We start from the raw sequence: 18,891 nt of genomic DNA on the forward strand, positions 1-18,891 counted from the left end.
GCAGGTAGTCTGGGTGGCTATTTGGTTAACTATTTAACTTGGTGCATTGGTACCTCTTGCCATGCGGTAGCAGAGAAAACAGTCTATGACTTGGGTGGCTGGAGTCTTTGAAAATGTTTAGGGCCTTCCTCTGACACTGCCTGGTATAGAGGTCCTGGTGTACTCGGGTGTCCACACTACCCTCTGTTGCGCCTTGTGGTCAGATGCCAAGCAGTTGCCATACCAAGCAGTGATACAGCCAGTCAAGATGCTCTCAATGGTGCAGCTGTAGAATTCTATTGAGGATCTTAGGACCCATGCAAAAACATGTCAGCATCCTGGGGGGATTAAGCCTTGTCGTGCACTCCTCATGACTGTGTTGGTTTGTTTTAATAAAAAATGTTATCAAATAGCTTAACAATGAGAAAAATGTGGTCGGCTTGAGGATAAATTCAGCCACTATTTATTGTTGAACTCAGTGAGTTTTGTCTGGCTAATGGCTTACAAAAATGGGCTGCAATATTCAAGGTAAATTAAATCCATCTTGAGAGACTCCTCTGGTCTCCTGAAGAGCTCCTTGCTGCTTCTTTCTCTCTCTGTCTTTTTTTGTCCCACACAATGATATCGGGGAGGGGAGTCACACATGATATCTCACAGACAGCACTGCCCTGATTTTGACCAAACTTGGGTGAATGATGCGTCTTGCCATGAAGATCCGGCATTTACAATATTACGCTGATTGGCCCAAGACGAAAGCTGTAGTAATTAACAGAAATGTGTTAGTCACACGCAATATCTCAATTGGCCCAAGAGGGGGCGCTGCATCATTCATAGGGGACAACATGTTTACTGTTGCCTTGTTCCCTTGATTTATTTTGTATATATTTTATTTATATTTTAACATTTTTATTTGATTTTTTATATAAAAATAAAATAAAATAAATTATCCCTTTTTAGTGATATCCAATTGGTAGTTACAGTCTTGTCCCATCGCTGCAACTCCCCTATGGACTCAGGAGAGGCGAAGGTTGAGAGCCATCGAGAGCTTGCTTAACCCGAAAGCCAGCTGCACCAATGTGTTGGAGAAACAACTGGTAACCAAAGTCAAATTGCAGGCGCCCGGTCTGCCACAAGGAGTCACTAGCACACGATGGGACAAGGAAATCCTGGCCGGCCAAACCCTCCCCTAACCCGGACAACGCTGGGCCAATTGTGCGCTGCCTCATGGGACCCCTGGTGAAGGCCGGCTGTGACACAGCCTGGAATCGAACCCAGGGCTGTAGTGACGCCTCAAGCACTGTGAGGCAGTGCCTAGGAACGCTGTACCACTCGAGAGGTCCTCAGACAGTCTTTCTTGAGACATTGTGCATTATATGTCCATTGCGCTGCAAACAATTTAAACTTAGTCTTGAATGATGCATGCCAAGTTATACCAGAGATAAGAGACTGTTGATATTGCAACCACACAAATGCTGTTTCACTAGTATGAACGAAATCACAAACAGCTTTTTTTGTTAAAGCCCTCAAGAGCTGTTGTCAACTAAATATGATAATCTGTTTGCATCTGCCAATTTATTGGCTGTCCAGGATCCAGACGACTTGTCCATATCGCTCCCTATACAGTTAATCTCTTTCTGTAACATGTTGAGGCCGGCAATTAAGGAGGAGGAGATGCTCAATTAAAGATGAGATGCTCAATTAAAGATGTTGCTGAACTGCTGATGTTGCTGAACTGCTTTGAAGCACCACTGCCTTCTGCCCAGTTTCCCTGATGTTGCCACGGCAATCAAGCTGTTTTTACCATCCCTGTAACTGTCGCTCCTGCAAAGAGATTGTTTTCTAAACTAAAACTCATAAAGTACTACCTATTTAAGCATTAGGCTCTCAGTCTGATATGCGTTTTTGAACACCTGAGTAAGTTCCACTCATTGCACTGGCACCGTTGTAGCCTTGACCACGGCATTTGTTCACCAATATCCCCTTACTTTCAATCAGATTTTTTATTTTTCAAGGCCTGAGGCACTTTTTCAGTCACATTCCTGAAGCCCAAGAGGAAAAACACTTAACTTCCTAATTCATATGGAAATTAAAAAGGTTTATGAATGACTTAGTGGTGGGTTACTGTCAAAATGATTTATTAAATTAAAAAGATTGACATCTATGACAGGTTCAAGGGCCATCAGAACTCGCATTGTGGGGGTGTCCGGTACGCCAGTGGATCTTCTTTGTAGAAAAGAACATTGATGCTGTTCTTTTTCCCCTAGTCTATTTAGTGCCGGGTCTTATCCACTCTGTTTTAAGGAGTCCTGATCGGCTTGTGGGCATTGTAGAGGGAAACAGAAGACACATACGTATCCTGGGAGTCTTATCTTTCAGTGATGGGGTTATAATATTTTGAGGCTTAAACGGTTCAAAAGATAAAGCCACATTTGTAGGAAGAAAACAGAGTCGTGACCCCTAGTTTGGGAAACACTGATCTATTGCATGTATTACCTATGGATAATTCTGTGTTGTGCAGTTTTTTTTTGTCTTAGCAGTAATCATGTCTAAGCTGTTTAAACAGAGTGCTTCATCCCCATCCCCCTAAATATCTGGCAAAATCTCTCTCCTCTGGTTCCTCTCCTCTTCCCTCTTTTTTGTTCTGTAATACAGTAGCCCTCTCATATAGTGCTAAGTGGAAGATGTAGCCCAGCTCTCCAGGAGGGCTAGCTAAGCTAAGAATAGAATATGTTTCTAAATACTTGTGGCTGTGGATGTTACCATGATTATGGATAGTCCTGAATGAATCAGAAAAAATAATGATGACTGAGAAAGTTACAGATGCAAAAATATCATACCCCCAAGACATGCTAACCTCTCAACTTTATAATAATAGTGGAGGTTAGTATTTTTTGGAAGGTATGATATTTGTATGTCTGTAACTTTCTCCCTCGTCATTATTCACGATTCATTCAGGGCTATCTGTAATCATGGTAACATCCATATTACTGTAGACGTGTTTAGAAACATATGCTATTCTTATTTACAATAAAAGTGACTCCAAAATGACAATAAATTGTATGCCATTCATTTCTATTGGACACAAAATAATCTGAAACACAACCAAAACAAACAGCAAATGCATCCAACAAGTTTGTAGATACACAAGCTTGATGTTATCATTGTGTGCTAGGAATATGGAACCAAATACTAAACTTTTGACTACTTTAATACACATATAATACACATGGAGGGGGGACTATGTACAAAAAGTACTGTAATTTCTAAATGGTTCACCCGATATGGATGTAAATACCCTCAAATTAAAGCTGACAGTCTCCACTTCATCCTCATAGTCATTGTATCATTTCACATCCAAAGTGCTGGAGTACAGAGCCAAAACAACAACAAATGTGTCAATGTCCCAATACTTTTGGAGCTCACTGTACCTACTGTATTTAGCAGAGGCCAGGTACATACCTGTGAGGGAGAGTCCTGCGGCTAACCCCTGACTCTGTCTCTGTGACTCACGCCTCACTCTCTGGGGAGTTTTTTCAAAGTGGCGTTTAGGCTTTCTTCATATATTTACCGCGTTACAAAGACGCAGGAAGCTTTGAAGGCAGCCAAAGCTTCAATTACACACCATAAACAAAACGTTTTTCCACAACGCCTAATGACCGTGGAGCCATGAGAGGGCTTCTAAACTACAGGGTTAGACACCCTACTCTGAAGTTCAGTCTGCCAGTCTCACACTTTGAAAGGGGTTACTTAAAAGACTGGGAAATTGTTTACTGATTATTATACTTTGTGACTTTGTGACCACAAACACACACCTTGACATTGTGCCATAAATCAGAACCTCAAATGATTTTATAGGATCAACAGACCTTGATCTAGTGTACTAGCTTTGTATTATCTGATTTGTATTAATTGACAATGTCATGTCTCCCTTGATAACAGGACAGCGTATTACACAGCATACAGACAAGCCTACAGACAAGACTACCGGACGGTTTACAAGTGCTGTCCTGGATGGTCTCAACTCAACGGAGAGGCTGGCTGCTTGTATCGTATGTCTTTCCCTTTTCTTCTACTGCTTCATATTACTGAGGTTTCCAGTGTTAAAGTATCACAACCACCTAATGTTTCAAATCAGGTTATTGTTATCAGCATACAGAATATGTTTATTAGTACAGTACAAATGTAATCTTTCTTGGGAGAATGCTCACTTACACAGGAGTCGAGGTTATACTCGATAGGCACGTGAGAGGATAGAAGGGTGCCTCAAACTCATCTCTCACCCTGGGTCAGGAGCCGCGGTAGTTGGGAAAGCATTCAGGGAGAGGTTGTAAGGTCAAGAGGTACTTAGGCCATCTACTGACTGCACTGTGCAGCTGTTATGAGTCAATGTCAGGCCTTTCTCAGTGCAACAGTGTGACGTTCACAACCAACACTGGGCGAAAGCTCCAATGTGTTGAATCATGCTGAAAGCTTATAACCAACTGTTGACATTTTTGTTAAACCAGGTTTGCATTGCAATGTCTTGTTTTACATTCTACCAAAGACGCCAATGAACTTACAGACATGTTAAAGTGTTGAGTGACCAGCAGACCTAATTCCCTATACATCTGGCTCAACTACACTTGGCTCGACAGGGCTCCTTGCGTCCTGAGATGGTGTGGGTTTCTGCAGCCAGAGAGCGAAGGCATGGCTGAACAGGTGCTCCTCATTGTTCAGTTGGGTTTGCCAATTCCAATGTGCTGACTGCTTCCTGGTGTAGTTGTGGCTCCACAGTTGAATCTTGGCTCACGCTCACATAGTCATGCACCATATTCTGAGTGAGCGGACTCAGAGGTGTGGTAGTAACTGGTGGTAAAGGTTGGAGGCTTGCACCATGGACCCGAGTAAAACTGGCTCCTGTGCCACAACTAAGGTTGCACATTTTGGGGAATATTAAGAGGTGGAAACTTTCCGTGGGACTTAACGGGAATATATGGGAATTAACAGGAATATATGCAAATTAATATTAATACCATTTAAATGTAGATGTTTTTTTGCATTGGATAGATTTACCATATCATATGAAGACAGAAACATGAACCTTTTACCTTATCATAAGTAGACATAATTGCAAATTATTAAATCCTTCCAATAGAAATAAAAAAAGCAATTAAGTTGTAATTAAATGAGTTTTAAATTAAATGAGACTCTTCACATGGAATGATTTTACTGAACAACAAAGGAAAGGGAATATTGAATGATCCCCAATGATCCATTACATCTCCCAAAAATTGTTCAACATACATCTGTAAAATGGTAATTTAGACACTAAAGCTTTGGTTGTCTTCCTCTCAGGCTTCCATGTCTTTTCCCTGGACCTCCTCAATGTCCACCTCTTGAACATCAGACTCTGAGGCCTCATCTTCACTGTCACTTTCCAAACTTGTTGAGGATGGCTCATTGTCAGGCTCAAAAAGCCTCAAATTTGCCCAGAAGGCCACCAATTTTCAACCCGTGTATTGGTCAGCTTGTTGCGTGCTTTGGTATGTGTGTTCCCAAACAAGGACCAGTTGCTCTCTGAGGCGGCTGATGTTGGTGGGATTTGGAGGATGATGGAGGCAACAGGGGAAAGAGCCTAAGATCCCCAAAGTCCCTTCCACCAGGTGGCTGATGAAATATGTTGGCATGACTGCCATATTGGTATCTCCATCCCAAAGCTCTTGCTTGGAAGTGTACTTCGCCAGACTGCCAAGAACCTGACCCTCATCCAGGCCAAGGTGGCGAGACACAGTAGTGATGACACCATAGCCCTTGTTGATCTCTGCACCAGACAGGATGCTGTTGTACCCCAGCATACTTGGGGTCCAACATGTACGCTGCAGCGTGTATGGGCTTCAGGCAGAAGTTTTCACGCTTTCTGATGTATTTCAGAACTGCAGTTTACTCTGCTTGGAGCAACAGTTAAGTGGGCAGGGCAGTACGGATTTATTCTCTTGCATCTGCAAGCTGAGTCTGAACATCAGACAGGATGGCATTTTCTCCCTCAATCCGTGCAATGGCTACTGCTATAGGTTTCAGGAGTTTCAGGCTGCTTACCACTCTCTCCCAAAATACATAATCTTGGAGGATTCTCTTGATGGGGCTGTCCATATCGGCAGACAGTGATATGGTCATTTATTGTAGAGACTCTTTCCCCTCTAGGAGACTGTCAAACATGATGACAACATGATGGGGGTGATGTGAGGGTAGGACTCCCTACTTTAGACCAAGCAGCCTTCATGTTCGCAGCATTGTCTGTCACCAGTGCAAATATCTTCTGTGGTCCATCACTGATGACTGCCTTGAGCTCATCTACAATGTAGAGACCAGTGTGTCTGTTGTCCCTTGTGTCTGTGCTCTTGTAGAATACTGGTTGAGGGGTGGAGATGATGTAGTTAATTATTCCTTGCCACGAACATTCGACCACCCATCAGACATGATTGCAATACAGTCTGCTTTCTCTATGATCTGCTTGACCTTCATTTGAACGCTGTTGAACTCTGCATCCAGCAAATATGTAGATAAAGCATGTCTGGTTGGAGGGGTGTATGCTGGGCGAAGAACATTCAGAAATCTCTTCCAATTCACATTGCCTGTGAGCATCAGAGGTGAACCAGTTGCATACACAGCTCGAGCAAGACATTCATCAGCATTTCTCTGACTACGTTCCTCCATTGAGTCAAGAAAACTTCTGATTCCAGGATGACCATGAGCTGTTGCTATCAATAAAGTTTCTTAGTCATAATTTTCACCTCGAATAGAAGTAGAGGGGCTTTTGTCAGAGTTTGCTTGTTGTGAGCGCTGAGGGAACTTTATGCACTTGGCCAGATGATTCTGCATCTTTGTTGCATTCTTCATATATGATTTGACACAGTATTTGCAAATATACACAGTGTCATGCCCTGATCTGTTTCACCTGTCTTTGTGCTTGTCTCCACCCGCTCCAGTTGTCGCCCATCTTTCCCATTATCCCCTGTGTACTTATACCTGTGTTTTCTGTTTGTCTGTTGCCAGTTCGTCTTGTTTGTCAATCTTACCAGCGTTCGTCCTGTCAGCTCTTGTCTTTTTCCCTGCCTCTCCTGCCTGTCCTGACCTTGTACCCGCCCACCTGACCACTCTGTCTGTCCCGGATGTTGAGCCTGCCAGCCGTCCTGTACATTTGTCCCACCTATGGATTATTGACCTCTGCCTACCCTGACCCTGAGCCTGCCTGCCGTCCGGTCTGCACTTGGATCTTACCTTGACTCCTGATACACAGCTTTTCTTTCTATATTAGCTGTAGTGAAATGTCTCCACACATCAGATAGTGCCCGTGGCATTTCCTGTAAAGATTGGATTTTATTTTTATTGTTAACAAATACAATTCCTTGTACAGATAAATAGTTAAGCAGTTAAATTGAACAACTCCTTTGTAAGATAAATGTTTTAAAATTAAACATGTATGGAAACAGGTGAATTAACACTCCTCCGTTAGCAGGCTCAAGTAAGCTAAAACCCACATGGTAGCAAAAACTAACTAGCATAAATTGTTAACAAGTTAGAAATTATTTAAACACACTTTGCTGTAGGCTACTATTTATTAGTTAACCAAAAATCATGTATGTCATATAAAATATATTCACACCGCCCAGTATTGTAATCAAAACTTACCAGAAAGCATGAAGTCCTTGGCTCAGACAGTGTAGTAGTGGGGCCTCAATAGCATCTCATTAGTGTGCAAGATCTTGAGAATCAGATGTACATGTGATTGAAGATTGCACTGTTCATGTGATGGAAGAATGCAGAGGGTTGCAATTCCATTGAATGGTGGATAGTTTAACCAAAATATGCCACCATACCTATAATTGCCTTATGTGTATCCCACCAAAAAATGTTCACTGTTATAAGCTAACTTTTTTGATGAATTTAAGTAAAATACCCCAAATTCCCGGGCTTAACTTCCCATGGAAAATTTCCGGGAAAATTCCAGAAATTTATTAGAAAGTTTCTGACCCTTTGCAACCCTAATCACAACCATCCAACCAACCAACCAACCAACCAACCAACCAGTGGTGACCTGTCATTCAGTGCAGGTGAGGCAGAACCCCACCTATTTTGAACTCCAACTGTTTAGCTAATACATAGTACCAGACACAGTTACTCATTCAAGGGTTTTTCTTTAGTTGTACTATTTTCTACATTGTAGAATACTAGTGAAGACATCAAAACTATGAAATAACACATATGGAATCATGTAGTAACCAAAAAAGTGTAAAACAAATCAAAATATATTTCATATTTTAGATTCTTCGAAGTAGCCACCCTTTGCCTTGATGACAGCTTTGCACACTCTTGGCATTCTCTCAGATTCACCTGGAATGCTTTACCAACAGTCTTGAATGAGTTCCCACATATGCTGAGCATTTGTTGGCTGCTTTTCCTTCACTCTGCGGTCCAACTCATCCCACACCATCTCAATTGGGTTGAGGTCGGGTGATAGTGGAGGCCAGGTCATCTGATGCAGCACTCATTAACTCTCCTTCTTGGTCAACTAGCCCTTACACAGCCTGGAGGTGTGTTGGGTCATTGTCCTGTTGAAAAACAAATGATAGTCCCAAACCGGATGGGTGCTGCCATTAAGTTACATTAGAAGTACCCATCCAAATTACGTCAAATCACATTATATCTACAGTAGCTTTGATTGGACTGTCAAGATCATACTTTCAAAATCTTAGATGGAGGCTAGCAGTCATCATCATGAATCAAGTCGACAATATACTGGCAAATCCTTTTCAATCGTTGTCATATGAAGAGAAATTACGAAGAGAAATTATAGATAAAATGTATCGGTGCTCATTACATTACACAACAAGTTGGAAATCACAAATTCAACAATGAGTGGTTTGGAAGGAATCGGTGGCTAACTGCAAGTATTGTAAAGCAATCGCTAGCCAGCTATTCAGTGGATTGGGGGTGTGGTTCAGGTCTGGGTTTAAGGGTCTCTTTTCCAAGCTTAAAAGGATAAACATTCAACGCCATGGGCGAGAAGAAGTTGAATACATTGGCCGTGCTGTCATTCCAGCATGACTTCTGCCGCATTCAAAACAACTGGAAACTCGGAACTGGGAAATCTCAGACTTCAGTGAGTTGAAGACAACTGTGAACTGGGAAAAAACAAGCTCCGACTGGGAAAATGCATTTTAAACAGTCATCCAATTCAGAAATCCAAGTCTGGAACCCAACCTAAAGATCACTAACGTCATGATTCAACCTTGTTTTTTTACGAGTTCACAGTTGTCTTGAAAGCTCCATAAATCTAGAGAGGACCGCCGCGCCAACTTCATGTTCAACAAGGTGAGTACTAACATGTATTGTATGCTGCTGCATAAATTATGTAATATCCCATGGAGATATGTATACTGTAGCTAAGAAAGCAATACTAAGTAAATGTTTTGTAGTAAACTGTTAGTAGCCCATGTATCTCACCCTAAGATTTTGGTCGAATTTCCTGTTTAAGAGAAGTATCATCATCGAATATTGTAAGAGCTTTCATTGCCTGCTTATATGAGCCCTTTATTTATCCTGCGGTTCTGACTTGGTGTACAGTGAGAATACTGTAAGAACAGCCTATGTTCTGAATTCTGTCGCTGTACATTTCAAAAGTGCTGAATAAATAGTTGTATTGACTTTGTCTGTCCTAGCTCGCTCAATGTTGCCTCTTATACACTGCCAGATAAGGCTCTGATAGCCATGTGTACTGGTGGTAAGGTTTTGGGACTGCTGTTGTGACTCTGCTGTTGGGACAGCTTTATGTAGGTCTTAACAGTGTGTGGGCACCGTTTGTCACCGTTATAGTCCAATTAAAGTATTGTTTAATGTTGCTGTCATGCATCATTTTTTTTGTGTGGGGGGTGATTTGCATGCTTAAATTGCTACTGCAACCAACCCTCGTCTGGGGGCAAGAAACAACAATGACTATCAACCCAGAATAGAGAGCCTAACTGCAAATGAACAGAAAATAGTCAAGAAGAAAACATTACAATGAGTCTAAAGAGAATCTCCCCAAATCTAATCCTTTGATGATGGATGGGAGGGTTATGGGGATCTGCTGGGCTAGGTGCCACGGTAACAGGAGAGCACAGTTTCTCTAGGGCAGTGGCTGAGGCTGGGTTAGCTCTGTTGCTGAGGCTGCATGAGGTGGGCAAGGGGCGTGAGACTGGGGCTGGGGGTGAGTCTGCTGCTGGGCCTTGTGCTGAACATCTCTGTGTGGACAGGCTTATCCCCAAGCCAGTGAGACCTGGCAGGGCCCTTTGATGGGATTTTACAGCCTATGATCGGCATTGCGTAACCTGCATACTTCAGAGAGCATCCCTGGCAAAGCCCCCGTAAACAGCGTAGGCATCACTATCCCTACCAGTCTTCATCCCCTGTGTCCAGGCCCCGGGACCACCCTGTATGCTGTATCTAACCTCCTCTCATGCCCGTGGAGCATGCTAATGTCTGGGACAGGCGCTGGTGGGAAGAGGCTGGGATGGGCCGAGGGGGCAAGAGATGATCCCCTGGATGTGCCTTTCAGCAGGGTCTCATTATGGGGTCCATGCTTTCCTCAAAGACCTCTTTGTCTCTGGTTAGAATGTTACAGTATTAAATTATCCAGGGAAGCATTAGGCTGTCTGCTCAACCTCTGAGATTTGGTTTGTTTTAAAACACCACACAAAGAAACATCTTAACAGGCATTCCCCAGCGCTGCCCGGTGTCTCCCTCACTAAGTCGCAGGGTTTTGTTTTTCTTCTGCGCGACAATGTCGGCTCTCTTCGACGCACGGCTATGCTTTTATCTCCGTAACTTAAGACACGGCAGTACTTTGAGACGGGAAAAACTAATCACCCTTTTCTCTTAGCCATTGAACCAGGATAAAAGGAAGCTCACACCACAATCCACCCTCTCTCGCTCTCACACACTTAGGCCTGTGTTATCTCCAGTGTTCTTCATTCAACACAATTCAATCTATAGGACAGTGCATTTGACATCCAAGGAGACAGAACAGCTTTTTAGCAGAAACCGTAAAACATACAGCTTTTGTAAAGCCTCTGAAAACCCCAGAGATTGAAATGAGAATGTTGTGCATTAAGATAGTGATTTAGTGTCTGGCATCTGTGAGATGTGTGTGTGCATGCATGTGTGTGTGTGTGTGTGGTGCGGGTTCCTCTACTCTAATAAAAAGTGAATGTAAGCTAATTAGACTAATGACCAGTGGTTATTGTGAGACAATTGAGCGGAATGAAGTCCCATCATGGAGAAAAACAGCCCGGTACAGTGATGAGCAGTCATGCTAACAGCCCCCTTTCCAACCCTCTGTCTATCCCCCTCTCTCTTCTCCTTTTGGCTTACTTCTATCGTCCTCCTTCTCTCCCCATCTCTCGCCCATATACAGTCCAGCTGTTCACTTTCGCTGTGGGCATTTTTCGACTTGCTGGCTCCACTTGTTGAGTTCTCCCTCATCCTCTACAAAGAGATACTCTTATTTTGTCATATTTAAGGATTGAGAACTGTAAAACATTTGAAATATTTTGGTTTATTGTCACGGCTCCTGCTCTGTCCCTCCCCTTCCTCCCTTTTCCTAGTCGTTCTATTCCCTGCCTTCTAATCCTGATTTCAGATAGTGTGGGACAAGCATCCTATTGACATGACATAGTTGGGATTCTTAGACTGAAGTATCAGATGGCAGATGGTAGCCATTGCATGTAATCAAAGTTAAAGTGCAGACCTAATGGATTTAGAAGACATCCTCTTTGTCCAGTACATGCGTTAAAACCCAACATTTCGGTTGCATAGGCCTGTTTTGACTGAGAATCCTGTAGTGGTGTAATCAAATCAAATCAAATCAAATGTATTTATATAGCCCTTCGTACATCAGCTGATATCTCAAAGTGCTGTACAGAAACCCAGCCTAAAACCCCAAACAGCAAGCAATGCAGGTGTAGAAGCACGGTGGCTAGGAAAAACTCCCTAGAAAGGCCAAAACCTAGGAAGAAACCTAGAGAGGAACCAGGCTATGTGGGGTGGCCAGTCCTCTTCTGGCTGTGCCGGGTGGAGATTATAACAGAACATGGCCAAGATGTTCAAATGTTCATAAATGACCAGCATGGTCGAATAATAATAAGGCAGAACAGTTGAAACTGGAGCAGCAGCACAGCAGTGTAATCAATAGGAACCTTTCCCACAAGGAGTGGGATCTGTGCACACTGACATGTGTTCTAACTGGCTTGAATTCCATTTGCCACTGTTTTTCCAAGTCAAGTGCACATGGAAGTGCATGCAAATGCTTCATTTGGTTCATCCATTGAAATAGGTTTCTTTTTGTGTTTTTGAAAAGCACCAATTAGCTTGATGACTAACTGACTCTCCTGAGGGTTAAAGACCTTCTTTTGGTTCAATCCCAATCCCAATTAATTGACGACAAGCCTTGTTTTTCACAATGCCTTTACTGGTGGCGGTACTTGCTAATGGTGCTTCTTGAGACTTCCGTCCACATCTCCATTCTAAGGTCCATTCAAAAAGCTAAGTGTTTATCCCCAGCGAGTGGCCGCTGGCTGGAGAGTGGACTGGGACGGTCAAGAGTAGAAGCGGGCAGTTATGTTGATTGATGGCAACAATTTGTTTTGTGACAGGGGATGAAGAGCAGGGACAATGGTGCCACCAGTTTGAGCCCTCGTTAACTGCTGAATGGGAACTGGCCCCCTTTTGTGGCGGGAAAGACCAGGCTGGCGGATGTACACTTGAAGCAGACCCAGTAACGGGACGAGGAGATTGGCTGTCCATGGGTGGTCTTTTGTCTGTGTGCAGAAACACTGCATCCTGGGAACAGCTATGTCACTGGTCAAAGACATAAACAAACGTGTATAAACAAGCATGGCATGGTGTCTCAGTGTCACAGGGACCAAGCTGTAACGCTCAATGAGTGAATGTGTGTGGAGTCAGGCGCAGAGAGCAAAGGATGCGGGGAAAAACACGCTTTAATGTCCAAAAAATCACAGGAACAAAATAGTATACCCAAACACAGGTGTAACTATAAAACAAAATAGTACCCTATTGTGAAATACTAGGACAGCGAGAAAACCCAACAAAACACTAACCACTCTCACAAATACAGAATCACCCACCACAACAGGACCAAGCGTCGTGGTGACAGGCAGCGGCAGCAGCAGCAGCGTAATCCAGATTTCTGGACATGGGAGGAGATATTGGATGGAAAAGGACCCTGGGCACAGCCTGGAGAATATCACCGCCCCAAAGAAGAGCTGGAGGCGGCGAAGGCGGAGAGACGCTGGTATGAGGAGGCAGCACGGCGGCGTGGATGGAGGCCCGAGAGTCAGCCCCAAAAATTATTGGGTGGGGGCACTCAGGAAGTGTGGCGAAGCCAGGTAGGAGACCTGTGCCAACTTCCTGTGCTTACCGGGGGGCTAGAGAGACCGGGCAGGCACCGTGTTATGCTGTGAAGCGCACGGTGTCCCCAGTGCGGGTGCATAGCCCGGTGCGGTACATACCAGCTCCGCTTATCGGCCGGGCTAGAGTGGGCATCGAGCCAAGTGCCATGAAGCCGGCTCTACGCATCTGGTCTCCAGTGCGTCTCCTTGGGCCGCTTACATGGCACCAGCCTTGCGCATGGTGTCCCCGGTTCGCCTGCATAGCCCAGCGCGGGCTATTCCACCTTGCCGCACTGGCAGGGCGTCCGGGAGCATTCAACCAGGTAAGGTTGGGCAGGCTCGGTGCTCAAGAGCTCCAGTGCGCCTGCACGGTCCGGTCTATCCGGTACCACTCCACGCACCAGCCCTCCGGTGGCAGCCCCCCGCACCAGGCTGTCTCTCCGTCTCATCCCTACAGGTGCTCCCACCTGTCCAGTGCTGCCGGAGCCTTCCTCCTGTCCAGCGCTGTTGGAGTCTCCCGCCTGTCCGGCGCTGCCAGAGCTTTCCTCCTCTCCAGCGCTGCCGGAGTCTCCCGCCTGTCCAGCGCTGCCGGAGTCTCCCGCTTGTCCGGCGCTGCCGGAGTCTCCCGCCTGTCCGGCGCTGCCGGAGTCTCCCGCCTGTCTGGCGCTGCCGGAGTCCCTCAGCCCAGAGGCGCTAGAGCTTCCGCCCCTCTGTCCCGAGCTGCCCCTCTGTCCCGAGCTGCCCCTCTGTCCAGTGGGGTCATTTAGAAGGGTCGCCGTGGTTAGGAGGCCACGGAAGCGGACAATAAGTCGGACTAAGACTATGGTGAAGTGGGGGCCACGTCCAGCACCAGAGCCGTCACCGCGGACAGATGCCCACCCAGACCCTCCCCAATAGGTTCAGGTTTTGCGGCCGGAGTCCGCACCTTGGGGAGGGGTACTGTCACACCCTGACCATAGTTTGCTTTGTATGTTTCTATGTTTTGTTTGGTCAGGGTGTGATCTGAGTGGGCATTCTATGTTGTGTGTCTAGTTTGTCTGTTTTTGTGTTTGGCCTGATATGGTTCTCAATCAGAGGCAGGTGTTAGTCATTGTCCAAACACCAAACAGGTAGCTGGGTGTTAGGTGTTGTGGGTGATTGTCTCCTGTGTCAGTGTTTGTACCACACGGGACTGGTTTCGGGTTTTCACATTTATTGTTTTGTAGTTTGTTCATGTATAGTTTTTCTTATTAAAAAACCATGAACTTCAACCACGCTGCGTATTGGTCCGCCTCTCCTTCGACGGAAGAACCCCGTTACACAAGCTCATTGTCTTGGGATGTTTTCATCTGGGTTTTACATGTCCATGGTAAACACAGTGTATGAAAAGCAGGAGTGTCAAATGTACCACAAATATACTCCTCCACCCATGTGAGTCTAGTACTGGTTATCTTGACACAAGATGTGATGTGACCGACACTCCCAGACAGTGAGACATTCTGATTCATTCAGTTTAGCCACCAGGTTTTTCCACTTCACATGCAGTCTGCATATCCTACCTTAAGAGATTTCCCTATTCAGAGAAATCCATCAAATACATACTAAGATAAGTGATTTAGGATACAGGCTTGAAATATTTTAATGGTAAATGATAAGAGATTTTATGCAAAGCATGGATAATTACACATTTTTGGAATGCCCTGGAACCATTTCTGAGTGACATTTAAAGTTGTTCTGATGACGAGGACCATCTGACAGTGCTGCCCCTGGCCTGGCTCCTGTGAGAACCCTTTGCTTTGGCACATGTATCTGCAAAGCAGAACATGTCTTGCTGCCTCAAACTACAGTGCTGCGCTACGTGCGTACCGATTACTAACCCAAACAGTTGGCGGCTGGGGCTTTTGTGCCTAACAATTACTGTAAGTCTGCTCCCCCTCTTTCTCACTCTGGGCGTTAAACAGATCCACACAGCCTAAACAAGCAGAGCCTTATCGTAGACTATAGAGAGAAACTGCCAATGATGTGATGTGTAGGCCCTGTCAGAGGCTGAGCTGGTGACACCTGCTCCTTGGACTCCAGCATCCATCCGGTAGCGGTGCGACTCACTGACCTCCCTCTGTGGGCTCTATTTGAGCAAACCTAATGCAGTGTTAAACCATACCGCTTATAGGTTCAGGGGTGTGTCAAACTTTTGTGCTATTTTCACAACTGGAAGTATGGATGCAGTAGCTGGCGGTGGTGCGAAAGGGCTGGGTTTTGATTAATGAACAAGTTGTGGGTGTGTTGAGGCTTGGTCCCTCACTGGTCAATCAGAACGTGCTCCATGCCTAATTATGTGGTTGCTTCAAGTTATATATTTACAGTCTTTCATGTATTGCGTTGTCATCAACTCTGATTCTAATGTTAGACCATTGTAGCCTAGTTCGTTAAATAGCCTGCCGCATATTTGCTAAATACTGTATGTTGAACATGTTTGCAGTCCACATTGTTGTAATTGCTTTTCTTCAATATGGAAATACTTTGTTAAACATAGGCTATAGAATTCACACTGATATACGGCCTAGGCCTACTGTAAATTATAGTCTGGTCATGGACATGCCAAATGTAGTCAATAAGCACTGTTCATATATATCTGTTCATATTGTTCCTTTTCATACATGTTTTATTAACTGTAAAATCAACATTGTTTTTACATTTAGCTCATTGTTTTTTCCTAATTTACCCCAATAATTAGCACAGATAGAGCAGCTTGCTATGAAACAGGAAAACTGGTTGTTAAACGTATTTAATTGGTCAGATATGTGCAGGGTCTCCAGATTTGAAAATAACGGTTCTGTTCTGGAACAGTAGAGATCACTTTGTTTCTGTTCTGGTTCTGTTCCTCTAAATGTTTTGTTATTTTCTGGTTTTCGGGTTATTTTCTGTTCCCTCAAACGGTTCCAACCCCTGATTGCCACCCCTCCCACCTCAGCGCAAGCGAGCTGATGTTAGTCAGGTAAATTGCTGAACCTGGCATTAGGGCTGGAAAATACCAGTGCGCCAGTTTTTACATGACGAAATTGCAAACTGACGTGAGTTTTACACTTGCGCCTCCTTAACGAAAATAGAGCCCTCTGTCTCTGTGGAAGCAGATAATCCCCTCAGACAAGGTGTCTTTGTTACAGAGTGAAGGCAATCACAGAGACAGATGAGAGTGAGTCTTACGCCGTTCGCCACACTGCACGGCAAGTTAAGGCATTATTTCAAGGGAGATTAAGCAGTGTAAGGGGCAAGGAGTGGGCAACAAGGGCAGGCCAAAAATGCCCTCCCTAGTTAGCTGCCAAAAAGTCTATGTCTACCATTTATGGAGGGGGAAAAAGACAATCCTCTTGTTTGTCTTGTGGCATTTTGAAAACTTCAGGTTTGTTTGACCCCTTGTTTCCTTGCCAGTGGTTTTCTCAGGTCATTAAAGAAGTGGCTACTTGTTAAACATAAAATAATGTTGCTTCCTATAGTCATGTAATTTTGCTCTCAGCACCTCATAGCCTGGTCAGAACAGCAGTAATCCTACTGTACGCTGTACTATAGATACAGCAGAACAGTGTGTGGGGACATGAAAGTCACTTTACGATTAGATTACAGGGATATACAGTCATTGATTTCACAGCAGGTTCCCGCCAGGTCTGCTGGGCCAGCCTCTTACTAACTTGCATTGCTAGTGGTTACAGTACTTCCAATGGAGATCAGTGACAGAACCATCTGTTTTCTTTAGATGAATTGTCCCATCTCTGTCTCCTCTCCTGCTGATGTCACCCACCTGTGGGATGTGAGTGAGATGAATGGCTGCTCATTATGAAGCTGTCCGGAATTGAGAGGAGCTGCTGTTTCTATGACACACGGCAGCTAATAGCTAGAGAAACCACCTGTCGAGATGACGACATAAAATTACATATTGGACATAATTTGGTTTTAATCGTTTTTCGAGGAAGGTATTTATAGACTGTCAAACCCTTTTCTCCTTTTGTTGTCGCTTAAAAAAAACTTGAATATCTTGTCAATCATTTTTATTGCTAATGTTGAACTGTGCACCACCTCGGATCTTTGGCTGGTATGTCGTTACAACTAATAACAGGCTCATATATGGCTTCAAAAAGGAGAGGGATTGGAAATTGGTCTTCCAGTTGCCAATTGGATTAGATGAGCAATGAAATACATTTTGATAGACACTGCATCTCTACACCTGAGGAGGGATGGGATGAGAGCGGGCATTCCTGACATGATTAGGTGACTTTACATATCTGTCTGAGCCTAATTCCTGCCACTGCCAATATGGGTGTGAGAAAACACAAGCGCCAATCCTTCTAAGACTACACCCTTCTTAATGCATGCATGCATGCATGCACACACACACACATACACACATACACACACACACACACACACACACGCACACACACGCTTGGAGGTGAAGGAGAGATAGAATGTGAGTTATGTGACTGTATGGAATGCGATGCCTACACCTCTGTGCTGGATTCACGTGGCTTGGCTACCCAGTGGTTTGAGGTGTTTTCTAATTCCCCCCTAGATTCCACAAATTTCACACGTCTTAATGAGAGAAGGAATTTGACTCTGGGGATTTCAAATCAAATCAAATCAAATTTTATTTGTCACATACACATGGTTAGCAGATGTTAATGCGAGTGTAGCGAAATGCTTGTGCTTTTAGTTCCGACAATGCAGTAATAACCAACAAGTAATCTAACTAACAATTCCAAAAAACTACTGTCTTATACACAGTGTAAGGGGATAAAGAATATGTACATAAGGATATATGAATGAGTGATGGTACAGAGCAGCATAGGCAAGATACAGTAGATGATATCGAGTACAGTATATACATATGAGATGAGTATGTAAACCTAAAGTGGCATAGTTAAAGTGGCTAGTGATACATGTATTACATAAGGATGCAGTCGATGATATAGAGTACAGTATCTACGTATGCATATGAGATGAATAATGTAGGGTAAGTAACATTATATAAGGTAGCATTGTTTAAAGTGGCTAGTGATATATTTACATCATTTCCCATCAATTCCCAATAGCAGTGGGTGGAGTAGAGTCAGTGTCATTGACAGTGTGTTGGCAGTAGCCACTCAATGTTAGTGGTGGCTGTTTAACAGTCTGATGGCCTTGAGATAGAAGCTGTTTTTCAGTCTCTCGGTCCCAGCTTTGATGCACCTGTACTGACCTCGCCTTCTGGATGACAGCGGGGTGAACAGGCAGTGGCTCGGGTGGTTGATGTCCTTGATGATCTTTATGGCCTTCCTGTAGCATCGGGTGGTGTAGGTGTCCTGGAGGGCAGGTAGTTTGCCCCCGGTGATGCGTTGTGCAGACCTCACTACCCTCTGGAGAGCCTTACGGTTGGGGGCGGTGCAGTTGCCATACCAGGCGGTGATACAGCCCGCCAGGATGCTCTCGATTTGTGCATCTGTAGAAGTTTGTGAGTGCTTTTGGTGACAAGCCGAAT

At 44.4% G+C, this 18,891-nt stretch overlaps 1 protein-coding gene across 2 annotated transcripts in view; it reads left to right on the plus strand.

The window, feature by feature from the left end:
- megf6b (multiple EGF-like-domains 6b) overlaps nucleotides 1–18,891 on the plus strand; it is an 83,074-nt gene that overhangs the window by 4,216 nt on the left and 59,967 nt on the right. For both annotated transcript variants that reach the window (XR_006083730.1, XM_024427157.2), the window contains exon 3: nucleotides 3,919–4,028. Coding sequence is in view for 1 of the 2 variants with exons in the window: in XM_024427157.2 (XP_024282925.1) it covers nucleotides 3,919–4,028 (110 nt within the window). In the remaining variant the exon portion in view is untranslated. The remainder of the gene's footprint in view (nucleotides 1–3,918; nucleotides 4,029–18,891) is intronic.

Source organism: Oncorhynchus tshawytscha, linkage group LG07 (assembly GCF_018296145.1).
Source record: "Oncorhynchus tshawytscha isolate Ot180627B linkage group LG07, Otsh_v2.0, whole genome shotgun sequence".
Taxonomy (NCBI): domain Eukaryota; kingdom Metazoa; phylum Chordata; class Actinopteri; order Salmoniformes; family Salmonidae; genus Oncorhynchus; species Oncorhynchus tshawytscha.